The sequence below is a fragment of the Syngnathus floridae genome, chromosome 3 (genome assembly GCF_059516105.1).
Source record: "Syngnathus floridae isolate MCC-2025c chromosome 3, RoL_Sflo_1.0, whole genome shotgun sequence".
Classification (NCBI taxonomy): domain Eukaryota; kingdom Metazoa; phylum Chordata; class Actinopteri; order Syngnathiformes; family Syngnathidae; genus Syngnathus; species Syngnathus floridae.
This window is the reverse complement of record NC_142415.1, coordinates 19,147,191-19,162,010: the sequence shown is the minus strand read 5'-3', so window position 1 is coordinate 19,162,010 and position 14,820 is coordinate 19,147,191. Positions and strand designations below refer to the sequence as shown.

Below are 14,820 nucleotides of genomic sequence, written 5' to 3'. Positions count from 1 at the left end.
TGTAACCCATTGCAATTTTTTTTATTTTAAAGCCATTTTGACCAAAAGTAGCAATTATTGTATGTTCCATTGTATATAAGTAAGTTCCAAGTTGGCTCTATTTAATTAGGTCATGGATGTTGTATTATGATATACAATGTGAATACATTTAAAAACACATTTCACTCTTGTTGAAAAAAAAAAAAAAAGAACAACCTCCAGCACTTCTTTATTTTACATTTGGTCAGACCGGGTTCTCTGAGCCGCCACTGCGACTAACTGTCACCTCCCTGATAAACAAATAAAGCCCAGAAGAATTTGCATAGGGATGAAGAAACCTCTAAAAAAAAAAAAAGTGGTTCATGTAAAAGCTATTACAGTTTTTAAAAATGATGTGAAGTTCTTCACAGAGAAGCCAGTGATAGTTTTCAAACTTTAAAAAATAAATAAAAAAGTCCAGTGCAGAATTTAAAGCCCATTTGATTATAATGCAAAATATTTTAGAATCTAATAAGTCAGAGATCCGCACAGCCGCCGAAAAGTGGCCGCAAAGCCAAGTCAAAGGCTCTCCACTGTTTCCATCAACTTTAACACAGAGTCTGTTAAGTTGAGCGAGCAGCCAATTCCCAAAATCACTGAAGCTTTGACCGCCACCTGCAAAGAAGTCAAGGTGGCACTTTTGGGAGGGGTGTGTGTGATTACTTTATAGCTAAAAGCAGACTTGGCAGACACACACACAGCTGTTGTATAGCACATATGAAGCAAAGCCTCGCGTGCTCGCGGCCATCTGACCCCCCCCCTCCTCCCCCGAAAACCCCCAGACCCCCGGAAGCAGGCGCCTCAGGGGCCTGGCAGCCGCCTCATTGTCGCCTCCTTTCCGACACTTGCGGACGGGCGCATCACTTCGTCTCGCCGGCTGACGCGTGTCACATGTTGCTGAGACTGATTCAGTGTCTTCCTGTTTCCTTCCACTCGGTAGATCCACCGCGACGGCGAGACGCCCTTACAGCAGCCGCTCGACGCTCAGCACTCAGGTAAGACCAACTTCCTCGATGGTTTTCGAAACTGATTTTATATAGGCGTCAGCGTTTATTTATTTGGTCACTCCTTTGTCGTTTTTGCTGATTGCCCATGTGACTTTCCGCATGTACAATTGATACCGCCGAAGTGCTTTGTCTAGCTAAGAGTGAATCATGTTCTAAAAAAAAAAAATAAACAGCCCGACTTCCTCTCCACGACCTTTTTTCTTCCCACACACACGTCGTTTGTGTTGAGAGAGCACGAGTAATGCAAATAAAACCTTTTTGTTCGCAAATCAAGCTCTTTACAGGCGTTAATGACGGCAAATTTGTGACTGGTAAAGAAATGGAAATAAAAGTCATGCTGAATCGTCAATACTTCAGCATTATCAACCCCCCCCCCCCCCCACTATTTTCATTAAATACCAGCACAGAATGTCCAGCATGATCTTTTCACACCTTCTGCGGCGGAGTCAAGGAGAATTGCTGATAAATCAGCTCCAGGCAGTCCTAATTAGCTGCCCTCCAATTGACTTATCGGCGCTTCTTGCTTGTTAGCGTCCCCCGCATGCACACGCCCCAAAGCTCCCCGGCAAGTCGCGTCCTAATGATGCTGGATTTTTTGCGTCAGGGTCAAACATGGTCAAATTCAGGGTTGAGATCTCGATCCAAAAGGCGCCAGCCCTTTACTTACTCAACCATCCATCCATTATAGTTGTTCGGGGTCGCTACGGCGCGTCCCCCCTTCTCCATCGACGTCTATCTCCTCTCGAGCAGCAACTGCCCTCATCTCTTCTCGCACTCCATCAATCAACGTTCTCTTAGGCCGCCTTCCTCTTGCTCTCGCAGCAGTTCCATCCTTCTCACCGTATGCCCACTATCTCTCCTCCGGGCGTGTCCGAAACCCGAACATGACGATGAGCTCATTTCTAATCCCATCCATCGTTGTCACTCCGAGAGAAAATCTCAGCACCTTCATTTCCGCCACCTCCAGCTCTGCTTCCTGTCATTTCTTCAGAGCCACACAAAAAAAAACAAATGTTGCCAATCTGACATTGACTTAACACCGGAACTTTTTTATTTTATATTTGGAACATTGGCCGTGATTTTACGCTGACTCGGCAAAAAGCCGTGTTGTCGTAGCTAGCAACTCATTTGTTGGGACTTGAGGATCTTTTTTTTTTGAACTATGAAAGATTTCTCAGATAAAGCTAACTCTGCATAAAGTAACCTTGTTGTCATGGCGTGTTTTGCTCAGATGTAACTTTTTTTTTTGCCGTCCTCTGAGAATAAGTGGCTGGTGAACCAAAGAAGGGGAAATAAATGAAGCCCTTATCTGCAATCAGTGTCTGTCTGGAGAAAACACTTAAAGGTAGCGACTCCGGGTATGAAAATGCGGAAGGCAACGAGGGCGCTCGTTGATAGGAAGGCCCGATGGTGGCTTTATCTCCTGCGTTATTTCTCACCACATTCATTTCCTCGGATGCGGATGATTTGTTGGGATCATATCTCTGTATTATTTTCCCGTCCTTACGTTTTCCCGCCGACCTTTCAGCGGCCTCGTTTTTTATTTATTTATTTTTTTTCCTCACAGTGATGTCCAACACCTTCGATGTTGTGAAAGAGCGACTCATGCTTGTCACGATCCGTGACACTGGAAACGCGTCTTGAATACAAACCCGCCTCGTCGGGTTGCATCCCCCGCGAGACACGCGAGGGATTTGCTGATATCTCTCACAGATGTGCCTTGAAACATAAACATTGTCGTTCCCAGTTATTCTAGTGACCTCCAGTCGCAGTGGAGGATGGAAAAACAATCCCCCGCTTGAAGAAATGCAAATATGTGCCATGCAGGGTTTTTTTTTTTTTTTTTTTTTTTTTTTTTTTTTTTTGGTCAAATGGAGATAAACCTAGTGTGAAATGCTCTCCTTGACATTGATGCGCTTTACTCAAAGGCCGCATTAACCTGCAGGTCTTCATGCTCATTTACGCGTCTTAAATTGCTCAAGTAAGAACTGCAAACACAAATATGGAATTTGGTATGTGTGGCTACTACAAAAAAAAAAGCCTCAAGCGAGAAGAAAAGAGAGTCAACCGTTTTTCTTGGGATACTTCCCAAATGGACTCTGCGGACCTTCCCAGATTTTTTTTTCTTCTTCTAAATTTAAACTCCTGAAGCTTGTTTTATCTTGAAATTTGATTGGCATGCGAGTCGACCGTCAAAAACGATCTCAAGAATCTAAACGCCCGGCAGTAAGTCTGACATTTTGGTTTGAGTAGTAGTGCCTGTCTGATTTTTATTTTTCCTTCTAAAAATCAGCCTTTGCACCCAGTTTTACCATCAGCGTCGATTGAATGGGACGATACCAAACCCAGCCAGGATGACGATTGCACGATCCTTTTATTTGTCACCTGTTGCGGGTGTGTTTGCGACAGCTGTCAAAACTTGCACTAGCTCGCAAGGTTTAGTGAACAGTTGCGAGAGTGTGGACACACGCACACACACGCAATTGAAATGCTACGTCCATATGAATAACCAAAGGTTAAGCCAGCTGTCAGAAGCTTGAGTCGCTTTCATGCCCGGCATGTTTAATGTCGAGTGCGGATGTCTAAAAGTGAGGCCTGAATATCTTAATTAGCATTAATATTAGCATTGTGGCTAATAATGAATGCAGACTTTTTGATTGGCTGTCTAATAAAGTTGTATACAAAGTCCAACCAGCAAATATTAGCGGCATTTTATTTTCTGACCGTTATTCCAAAAAAGTCATTTGGAAATTCTATACAGTGTTAAAAATGTAGTCATCGCCTCCATGCCGTGGTTCATCAAGCAAAAGAAAGCTTTACGGAATTAGCCAGGAAATGGCCGCCATCCCGCGAGAGCCGTCGAAGAATTTAAACCTCTCCTACGTTTTGTGAAACAAAGCTCCACTGCATGCTTGGCTTCTTCTTTCAAAAGAAATCGATTGATAATTATTCAACTACAGCCGTTTTGTCCTCCTAACGAAGTCCCTCAGCAGTAGTCGCTCAGTTGACGTTCTCGGCTGCAGGATTTGTGATTGGAGCACCCCCTTGGTGTGATTTCCCCCTTCTTCTCTGGGTCCGCTGCCAGTCTGACAATTGTTCTTAACACTAAACGGAGTCGGTAGTTCTTTGGAACGTGCACGCCTTAACTCAGACCGAATTGTCAAACTACATGGCCGTTCAATTTTATACCGTAGAATGTTCCGTTATTGCCTCTGTCAATATACTGCCAGCAAAGGGCAGAGGTGCATGTCGGTTTCCATCACACCATTTTTTTTTTGTACAGTTATCCGAGTGGTTGTATTAAACTGTAAAAACAAGTTGATTGCCTTGGCGACCTTTGACGCCCAGTGACGGAGGCACTTTTGTCATTATCGTTGAGTAATTGTCAATTTAGCCTTATTGCACGAACATGTTCAGTGGTTAGAGAAAATGACATATGGTATATTTTTCGTGAAAATTGTACTTTGACTTTGGAGAAACTGTATGTGACTTTAGCACCTTCAATGTGTGTCAATGTGTGTGTCCATTTGTTTCCATAAGGGAGACAGGTCCCCGCGGTGTGTAACACACACACACACACGACCTTACATTTCCTCTCAAGGCTGAAAAATGTTCTGCGGGAGGACAAAGAATAACTTCCTCTCTCGCAGAAATGATGCAAAATGAAAAAAATGATGTCATCCATTTTGTGCCCGGACAGCGGCTAAAGTAAGCTCGCTGTTGTCGGGCTCTTGCGGATTCTTCCTCTTCCTTTGTTTCCATAAATGTACAAAAGCTGCTGCTCTTTGTGCTTTACTTGCATGACGACATTGGATAGAAAACTTTTTTTTTTTTTTTTCATATACTCTGGTATATAAATTTGAGTTTGGACTCACAGGATAACTGTAAAAGTTTGCAGATAAAAAAAGATGTGACTCATGAAATTCATGAAAACAAAAAGTGAAGTCTACAAAAAGTATCTTTATTTTTCATAACCACATGTGGCAGCACAAAATACTTGTCAGGTGGCGGAAAAAGCTGACTTTGTCAGTGTGACACCTCCATTCAATTCAGGTTCAAAATGATGTAACTATCCATCTTCATGGCCTCTGATACAATCTCCAAAGTGGAGAAATTGACTTGTCGCATGGAAAAAATGCAAGGCAGTGTGAAAAGGCTCTCAAAACACACAACCGGTAGTTGTTTGCCTTCACGCTTCACACCAGAGAGCTATTTCTTTTTTTTTTTCCCCTTGTCAAAGACAGTCAGCCATTTAGCCAATTTGTCTTTTCACACCTTCTCACATTTCAAGAGCTCCTTTCACCTTCTTGCCCAACAGCCTTGCTTATTGTGTTCACAGCGGGAAGTGAAATGAATTGTTCTCAGAAACTTGCTTATCTCCAAGCTGTTCAATTTTGACCATCGTGTGGTGTCTTTTCAGGGTCTTCACGGTCAGCAACGTTGCCTGCTTTGTCCAGCAGGACGGTCAGCAGTTGCTCCTCGACCACTCACAGAGACTCGGGGAGCGATGCTGAGAGCTTGCTGAGCGCCGAGGTGGGATACGACAGCGTCTTCAACAAGGTTTGACCCACTGCACCAAAATCTTTTTTTTTTTACCCTAGAAGAAAAACAAACGTTAAAGAACTCATGACACGTCGCGGACCCCTCGGCGTGCCACGTGCATCTAGATCTCCTCCTGGTTCGTGTTGTGCGAGGATAACATTAAGTCCTAAACCGGGAGATGATTCCCTCTTTAAGTGCAGTCGGCCGGGTCACGTGGCTCGCCTGGATGAACCCCGGCGGTCACGTGATCTCTGTGACTTCCCAGAGGAAGTAGGGCGGGCTGGCACAAAGCCCACCTTTCACTACGGGCTCTCCTGACAGACGTGTCTCTGTGACAGGCTTCTTGCGCCGCAGCTGGTGGCACAAAAGGCCACAGTTCGAGCTCGCACCTTCAAATGAACTCTTAATAGACTGTTTGTGCGTGTGCGTGCGCGCGTCTGTATGCGTCAGCCGGTTCCCACCACAACAGATATGATTTCGCTCAGATAGTCGTGATTAGGCGGTGACCCTGTGTGACCTTGCCGCACTAGCCACCACCACGACGCTGAAATTTAGTCGTGATTGGAAAAATGTACACCTTTATAGGAAAGACACATTTTGACAAGTTTGAACATATCTACGGATATTAATCAAACACTTTGCAGGTTGGTAAAATTTTGAAAAAAGAAAAATAAATTAATATAAAATGGAAAATGCAATGATTGAAATCTAAAGTTAATACATTTGATTGTTACACTGGTGATGATCCCTTCAGGGGAAAGTCGAGCAGTTGCCGCTTCGCTTTCAAAAGTCAAAAGTTGTCCCCAAAGTTATTTTCTACCTTTCAAACCAAAATAAACAACAGTCTGTCATTTCACCTCAATTGTTCCAGAATGACGAGCGAGTGACGGGCGGTGACAGCACCAGCGAGGTGTCCATCTCCTGCTCCTCCACGGACGACACGGCCAGCGTGGGGCCGTCCAGCTCCAGCCCGGACGGCAGCCAGGGCCTGGGTAGCAGCGGCTGGAGCCCCGAGGGCAGCGTCCACCCGGGGGCCCCCGTGCCCGCCGCCGCCGACGGAAGTGTCGCCGGGGACGCCGAGGAGGAGGCCAAGGACAGAGTGAGCGAGGTGCCGCGGCGCTCCTGTCTCCTGCGCAGCAGCCTGCGCTCCCTCTCGCCTCTTCGCCGACACAGTTGGGGACCCGGGAAGAACAACGGAGGAGGCCCTGCCATGAACCAGAGGAGGTAAACACTCCCCCGAGGCGCTGGGAGAATTATCTTTCACTTCCTATCTTTGTCTGATCCATCACCTCCCAGCTGCAAAGGGAGACTCGCACGTCATAGGAGAAGGTATAGATTTGATTTTTTCTGTGTTCTGGTAGCTGCAGAGCCCCGTCTTGCACATGTGCTTTTTCCAAACAACCGCTGCATTGTTGTTCTTTCCCCACAGGCAGCGGTTGTGGGTGTGGTGTGTGCTCCTTGCTGCTCGGAATGCACAAGGACCACATGAGTGTTTAGTAGCTCTCATGTTGCTTCAAGAAAATATGACACACACACACATACGAGGAATGAGAAGAGCTTGTGGTCTGAGACTAGTGTTTTACAATTCCCCAAACGGACGCACATGAGGCAGAATAGATGTCCTCGTGATTGGTGGCGTTTGTTGTTAATCTCCAAACGTGCTGTGGCGACGATGAAAAAATCGTACAATTAGGTAAACAAATGAAAATGGTTGATTTTGAGTATCTGAAAGGAAAAGAAATTCTTTCCATGTGTTAAAATCGGCCGCCCCACGTCTGGATTTGCCTCGCCTGTCTCATCGCTCATCCCGTCCATCAGTCAGTCAGCGGCCCATGTTAGCAGCTGCCGCTCTGATTCATGTCGGCAGACGACCTCGGGGCTCCGCAAAGCGCCGCGCGATAATAATGTCATGAAGCGGGCCTCGGTGTGACGGATACGTTTGCGTCCGACTCCCCGAGGATAGGTGAGTGCTTATCTGCACTCCGACAATCAGCCAAGTCACGGGCGCTTTTGGTCCACTTGAGGTTAATTATGTTCCGATGTGACGGGCCGATGATTTGCTGGATAATGGGGTGCCATGCAAAACCTCAGGGCTGCGATGGAGATAAGGGAGATTTATCAGCGCTGCAGCCGGCCGGGCGAGCTCATCCCGAAATGTAGCCGCTGGTTTCGCCTGCCTGTGATTGCCGCATTGGGATTTCCTTATCCAGCTGCCTTTGTTTGCGTCGTGAATCCTGTTCAAATAATCGCTCAGCTTCAGCCGATTGAAGTAATGGCCTCAATTCAAATTTCAAGTCCTGTCCAACGACATGGGCAATGGCCGCCATTTCAGTTACTGCACGTGGTGGCGTACTTGCCCATTGTTCATAAAGGTCATAAAGCGTCACATCATAAAGCTGTCGGCTAGCTGGGTGAAAGGTGCCTACTTTGAAGAATGTAGATTAGGAAATTTTGGTGGTAGATATGTTGTACTTAAAACACAAAACACAGAATTAAATCTCTTTTTTTCTTCATTTTTATATTTTATTTAAAGATGTATTTAATACTTGGAACAATATCATTTTCACCGTTTTAATTATAAATCATGCCACTTGATGATTTTTCCCATTGATATTTATGGTATATATTTATTTTTTATCGATTTGTGTTTATTTTTGAATATTCATTTATGCCGATGTTTTTCTGTTTGAATTCTTCCCATGTGTATTACATCGATTTGACTTTTATGTTTACGCTGTTATATTTCAATATGTGACTATAAAAACAGTTTGACTTCGTAAATAGTTGTCTTGTTTTAGCCCAGTCATGCAAGCAAAACCAGAACTAGTAAAACTAATCCAACCGATGACTTTGACACGACTGCAACCCGTAATATTGTTTCTCTTTGTCGACACAGCTACAGCCTGGAGGGCCTGAGTGGCAGCCAAGACGAGGCCCGGCGCCCGGCCAGTCAAGGCGCCCGCATTCTGGAACCTTCCATAATGCTACAACACGACGCCGATGAGCGCGGCTCACTCGTGTCGCTCACCGAGGAGCAGGAAGAAGTGGGGCCGCCGTGCGGCCTAGAAAAGCAGGTAGGCTCTCACGAAGGCTCTCTCGTTTGGACACGTTCTGTCGATTGACTCGTCTCACCCTCGACTCTCCCGCCGCCGCAGAAGTCGAGGCGCTATCGTCCCTTGAGGAGCAGCTGCCCTCCGATGACGCTGCCCCTCACCAAGTCCGTGTCCATGCTCGCCATCAGCCACAGGGACATTGACGGTGAGCGACTGAGTTGATATTTGGCAATTTAAAAAAAAAAAAAAAAAAATAGGATCAAGACAGATAAACATGTTTTTGATGAAATTGCTCTTTAATATCAGCTATTTAGATGTCGTGATGTGTAAAAGGCATCTGGTTGAATTGTGTAGTTTTATTAGGGAAGGGACCTCTTTTTTTTTTTTTTTAATAAGTGTTTTTCTTAATATGTCATTAACCGCAACGTGGCAGACGAGCTGTCGCTTCTTAATTTGTCATTGAGCGCTTGCTTTGGTTCTTTCCCCGCCTGCGCCCTCACCAGTGGTGGGACGTCTGCGCCGGAGGAGGCGGATTTCCTTCTCCTTCAGCCTTTCCCCAATCCTCACAAAATCTAAGTCTCAGTCCCTTTACGGCGACTCGTCCACTAGCGACGATGACGATAACGTCAGTAAGTATTTAGTTGAAGGCCAACGGGATGTGCGACGTCACCCTTAGACACCCTGCAGTTCCTTGTGCATCCAACAGGGGTGGGCAAACTGGCCTGTGTATCCATAACGGCTTTTTTTTTTTTTTACTTCACCTGTTTATTTTCAGACAACAAAAAAAATCTAATGTGACTCTTAAGGGGCAAACGTTTGCCCACCCTTGGCCTACCGTGTGAAAATAATCATCCTTTTTGCCAGTTGACATTGGACTTTTTATAAAGAAATCCACGAGCACCAAAATGCACCAGCGTCCAGACGAGGTTGGCTGAAGCAGGAGAGCTAAAATATACATGGAAAAATGAATTATGAATTGCAACCCCCCAAAAAAAAGCACCTCATGCTCTATGCTGACTGCTTTGATAAAATTCTCCTGAAAGTTAAGACTTCTTTCACGGAGCTCAACTTGCCAAAGTTTAGTTTGGCTGTTTTGATTTGGAATGACAGCAGACATTTTTGAACAATTCATGACAAAGGGCTTCGAAATTCAGCCATTTGGCTGACAAGCAGATGCTCCGGGGACCGCAGGACATGGATTATTTAATTTCCTGCCTTGCTTTTTGGAGCCCAGTCTCCTTAAACGTTGACCAGGCGGGAGAAATATTTGCGGCACTTAATTGTTTCCGGCGACTTTATTTCTGCTTAGCAAACAGTTGCATATATTGTACAGCAATATATTGCGGACAAGCGTGCAGTGGACTTTTCAGTTTGAGTGGTTTCTCTCGAGTCCTTCTGTTTGTTTCTGTTGTGGAAGGGTAGAGGTTGTCATGACAAACTGGCAAGAGTTGACGGCATTGAGTGACAGGTCGGTGTCGTGATTCAGGGAAAGTGCAGCCAAATGTATCTCGCTTAATCTGGTAATTGAGCTCCAGCACACTTTGGTTTGCTTTTCTCCCTCATTTTTTTTGATCACCGCCTTCCCTACTACTTTTGTTTTGGTAGAGCAGATATCGTTTGATGAAACACTGGCTTTTTTTTGACCTACTTGATTTCTTTGCAGGTATGAGATCTTTCTCCAGCCCGTCTGGGTCGCTCGCGTACAGGTCAGTGCACCTCCTTAGTGCTCACGCTATACAAATGTCATGTGTGCGTTCTCGTGAGTTTATTTTTTGCTTTGTAGCATCTCGGAGGAGGAGCCCGGGCCGCTGCGGAGCGACACCGAGGCGGGCAAGGGTACCACCAAAGTTAGCCGCACCTTCAGCTACCTCAAGAACAAAATGTACAAGAAGAATAAGGTGAGGCCGCCCACCTGAATTTTCAATTCTCCTCATCAGTCACATGTGTTGCAGTCAGTCGTTTTTTTTTTTGGAATGTATAGTGAAATAGCCGTTAGCATGTCTGCGCCACTTTTGAATTTTGGTTCTTGCTGCCTCCTCCGGGCCGGCTGTCGTCACAGCGTCAACAACAAAAGGCTGATTGCAGAAGTGCCGGCCTCACTTCCTTTTTTGTCACTCGGCGCAATGGCGTCTCGCTGCCGCGTCTTGTAGCCACCGTCGCCACTCAGCGATGTCATGCAGGGGGCTGATGCGGAGCCATGGCTTCTCGCTGAGGAAGTGGAAGGGCTGGCACCAGGTAGGGCGACCGACATCGGAGGGCTAAACGTCTGACGTCAGATGGTCTTCGCGGCGACATCTCAAACGGAGCTTTCCGATTGTTAAAAGTGTCGCAAAATGTGCTCCCTTGTGGGGTTTTTTTCTGCTTCTTGACAATCCCTGAAGTGGCAAAGATGTCGTCTTATTATCAGACTTGGTGAGACTTGCTGTTTTTCATTGTTGGTCAAAAAGTGGTTGTGGCAGGAAGTGCAAGTTTCGACACAGTCAGACGTTCAGAAGAGTTGAAAATCGTGTAGACTGAGATAATGGCGTGTTCCTGGAAGGCGAGCGTCTTCTCGTTGTTCAAATGTTCCTATTCTGAGGTCATCATGACAGTTTTCTTTTTTTGTAACGCTCTGGTGGTGGCATTGCTAAAAAAAAAAAAAAAAAATAAGCCGAGCATGGAATTAATTCTTTTGATACTTTTTGAAGTCTCGATGTGAAGCCACAGGAAATTTCTGTGCGACTTTAACGAATGTACTTTTCCGAAAGATTGCTCGAAGTTTCCACATATAGATTTTCCAGTTTAAGTTTCTTCTTCTGAGATTTGTGCCCGGGAGCCGTTGCCTTGTTAACCTGAGTTTTGGAAACACCGCTGTGGTCGTTTCCTTTGGGTTTGGGTGGATGCTGAGTGACGTCAAGCCGTGAGAATAGCAGCTCTTGTTCTTCTCCACATCACTCCATCGGAATTGCGATGACCCGACGGCAGCGGGGTGACGTCACCGCTCTTTTCTTGTCTATACAACAGCGCCCGATGAGGGAAAGGTCGGGAAAAGCGAATTCCCAGACGGAACGTCTCCGTCAGCTGTCGCGCTTCCCGGAAGGAACCAGAGTCATCTTACAACTGTGTCATTCTTGATCATTGATGACATTTAAAGGAGCCGTATTATGGGGGATGTACTTTTCTGTTTGTATGCAAATGCATCAAGTGCGACTTCAACCAAGTTAGTCTTGAGTCGACTAGTTATTTCTAAACATGTGAGCGGTGAGCAAGCTCTTCTGTGGGGACAGTTTCCATCATAACCGCAGCCACAATTGGTTTCTCAAGTCAATATGATGAGAAGCTAGACTAAACCTGTCTGATCTTCACGCTTTTTTTTTTGTTTTTTATAAATGCTACCCAATTTGGGCGGAGCATGGCATCGAGGTTGGATAATTGTTTCAAGCATTCACCCCCCTTCCTTTATCGCTGCTGTAATGTTTTGCAATGGAGTCGGTCGGTATAGTTTAGCAGCCGGTGGAGTAAAACGAAAGAGGAAATGTGCATCAGGTGCTTCCTGCATTCTGCAGTCTTGTCCAGGGTCAAGCCCGTGTTGCGTTTTGATTGTGAAAAGCGCCCAAAGTGAGCTCAACTACAAGATGTAATGAAGCAATTAGTTCTTTGCGTAAATAATGGGCCGCTTAATATTCCGGGACCCCCTGTCGGGGCCGGTAATAATGCCGCTCAGCTGGATTCCGATGAGGAATTTCCAAGCATCCAAGCGTGTCTTCTTTTTTTTTCTTTTTTGGCCGACTTTCACGCTCCAAAGTCACCGTTTTTGTTTTGCCGGTGTGCTCCATCTGTGCAGGAAAAGGAGAAGGACAAAAAGGAGAAGGAGGCCGCCAAGGAGAAAGACAAGAAGGCAGTCAACGGGCATCACTTTGCCGCCGTGTGCTTCGGCCAGGTGCCGCCGTGCTCCCACTGCTCCCAGTGTAACAAGGCCCTCAGCAGCAAGGAAGTCTTCCAGTGCACTTGTAAGTACCCTCACGTGTCTTCCCCCCCCCAATGGAAGGAGATCAAAAAATTAGAAAAGTACCTTGATCAAATCCATTGATGAAAAAGTGATCGTAGGAACAGCTGTCAGAAGTCTGGTTAGTGTGACGAAAGAGAAAAAAAGCAAGAAAGAGGATGTGACTGCTTGCGCAAGATTTTGGCGCAACAGTGTGAAAAAGCAGAAAGCAGCTTTCTGCTCATATGTCCCGTCATTGTGCCTCTGAGTGTGTTTCCAGGCAGATGCCGGCCTGGAAGACGTTCAGGCATTTGTACACTCGCCCTTTTGTGAGAGCTCGAGGCAATGTGCGGGGCCTGCCTCCGCGAAATGTCATAAAAAAAACCTCGTAAAAGCGTTTTAAGAGGAGAAAATGAGTGCGGGTCTCCGAAGCAATCATGTGCCTGTTACGTAATCTGCAAGGTGAAAACAAAAATAAAAATTACAAAGCATTCCATTAAAAGGAATTACAAATAAAACCAAAAAGAAATTAAGCAAGAGGAATGCATTAAAAGTACAAAACAAAAAATTTTAATTAAATATTGAAGGACAAAAAAAAGAATAAAATCATGAATATATCTTAAAATACTACAAATAAAATGTAAATACATGAAAATGAAAATACTTTTCAAAAGTTTTGAGATAAAAAGCAGCTGTAAAGAATAAAATACAACTTGAATGGATATAATTCAATTATGCAAAAATATTTTTTAAACAAATGTAAAAACCTAAAGATTACATATTAAATAAAGAAAAAAAATACTAAAATATCCCAAAAATATTAAAAGTAAAAATATGAGAACCGTAATTCTTTCAATCTGACTCAAACTAAGTGCTTTCATTGACATCATTGTGAAAGTAGGAAGTGCGCACTTTCAAGATGGTGTTTTCAAAATACAAAGTCGGGGGGGTTATTTCCATTTTACCAAGCACAAAGTTAAAGGTCAGAGGTCATGGTTTCTTAAACGGATGCTTTTGATAGACAACCACTGTGACTGCGTCTTTGTGATGAATTTTAAGAACCTACGTGTGTGAAATGGCAGGGCAGAAATTTTGTCATTGTTGCTTATTCTTAGTGCATTCAGTCCTCTCTAAGTGCACCTTCTTTTTTTTTTTTTGAGCACTTTTCAGTAGTAGCGTTAGGGAAAGATGATGTATGAGTCTCCATTGGAAACAAGAGTATATTTGTCCTCCAAAACTCTAGCCGAAATCACACTTTGGCATTCTCCCTACGACTGAGAAACTTTCCCATGCATAGCAATGGCTAATGTGTTTGTCAGCCATCTTAGATTTCCCCCCTCAGTATTACCCCCGTGTTGCATCACACACCGCAATCTGCTTTTCATTAGCCGGCCAGTTTTCCAGCCACCACACCTCTTTTTTTTTTCACCCGTCGATCTCCTGCTTTTCTTTCCAGACTGCAACGCCTGCGTGCACAAGGGCTGCAGGGACGCCCTGGCCGTTTGTGCCAAGGTGAAGATGAAGGTAAAAAAGCTCCAGCGATGCGTTTGCATGTCGTCCCGTCGGCCAATACTTACTCTCTCTCTCTCTCTCGCTCTGGTCCTTTTAATGCTGGCCAGTTGCCCAGGCAGCAGTTTAACACAGTGCCAGATTCCAGCTCCTTCCCTGGTGTCACCATGAGGAACAAATGTGAGTTGCGGACATCAGACGCAGCTGTAAACGGGCAGTCGTGTACAGCGACGTTAGCTCCACACACAATGTCAAATGTCAATTCAGCAGAAGCTAGCTAGAAACCATCCACAGCACAACACCAGCAGTAGCATTTGTTTTTACATGTAAAACTGTTTTTCATAAAGTTTTTAGAATTTTTTTTGTTTTTATTACATGAGTGGTTTCAATTTTTTCTTTTGAATTATTTTTCTTTTAATATTTTTCCATTTCAGTTTTAACTTAATTAAAAATAAAAAAAATTAAAATAATATTTACATTTATTTCAAAATACTAACTGAAGAGTTTGCTCTGTCCAGCGTGCGGGACGAGGGAACGCCCCTGGTCAGCCGTCTTGTCCCCAGACGACCACACGTCTATGACGTTGCCGCAGTCGCGCCGCCACACCAGCCTCATGCCTTTCCACGGCAACAACTTGTCCAAAAGTCTGTCCATTAGCAACATTGCTGGGTGAGCTGGGCAGGACCATTTCCGCCATTTCTTGCCGTAATATTTCTACATTGACTTG

The 14,820-nt window shown here is 44.9% G+C and overlaps 1 protein-coding gene across 9 annotated transcripts in view; it reads left to right on the top strand.

Moving 5' to 3' along the window:
* Window positions 1-14,820, top strand: part of akap13a (A-kinase anchoring protein 13a) — a 72,652-nt gene that overhangs the window by 37,649 nt on the left and 20,183 nt on the right. For all 9 annotated transcript variants that reach the window (XR_015857749.1, XR_015857748.1, XM_088372014.1 and 6 more), the window contains 11 exons: window positions 959-1,013; window positions 5,446-5,585; window positions 6,439-6,791; window positions 8,464-8,641; window positions 8,723-8,825; window positions 10,284-10,326; window positions 10,404-10,518; window positions 12,444-12,609; window positions 14,041-14,108; window positions 14,204-14,273; window positions 14,612-14,762. Coding sequence is in view for 7 of the 9 variants with exons in the window: in XM_088372014.1 (XP_088228140.1) it covers window positions 959-1,013; window positions 5,446-5,585; window positions 6,439-6,791; window positions 8,464-8,641; window positions 8,723-8,825; window positions 10,284-10,326; window positions 10,404-10,518; window positions 12,444-12,609; window positions 14,041-14,108; window positions 14,204-14,273; window positions 14,612-14,762 (1,442 nt within the window). In the remaining 2 variants the exon portion in view is untranslated. The remainder of the gene's footprint in view (window positions 1-958; window positions 1,014-5,445; window positions 5,586-6,438; window positions 6,792-8,463; window positions 8,642-8,722; window positions 8,826-10,283; window positions 10,327-10,403; window positions 10,519-12,443; window positions 12,610-14,040; window positions 14,109-14,203; window positions 14,274-14,611; window positions 14,763-14,820) is intronic.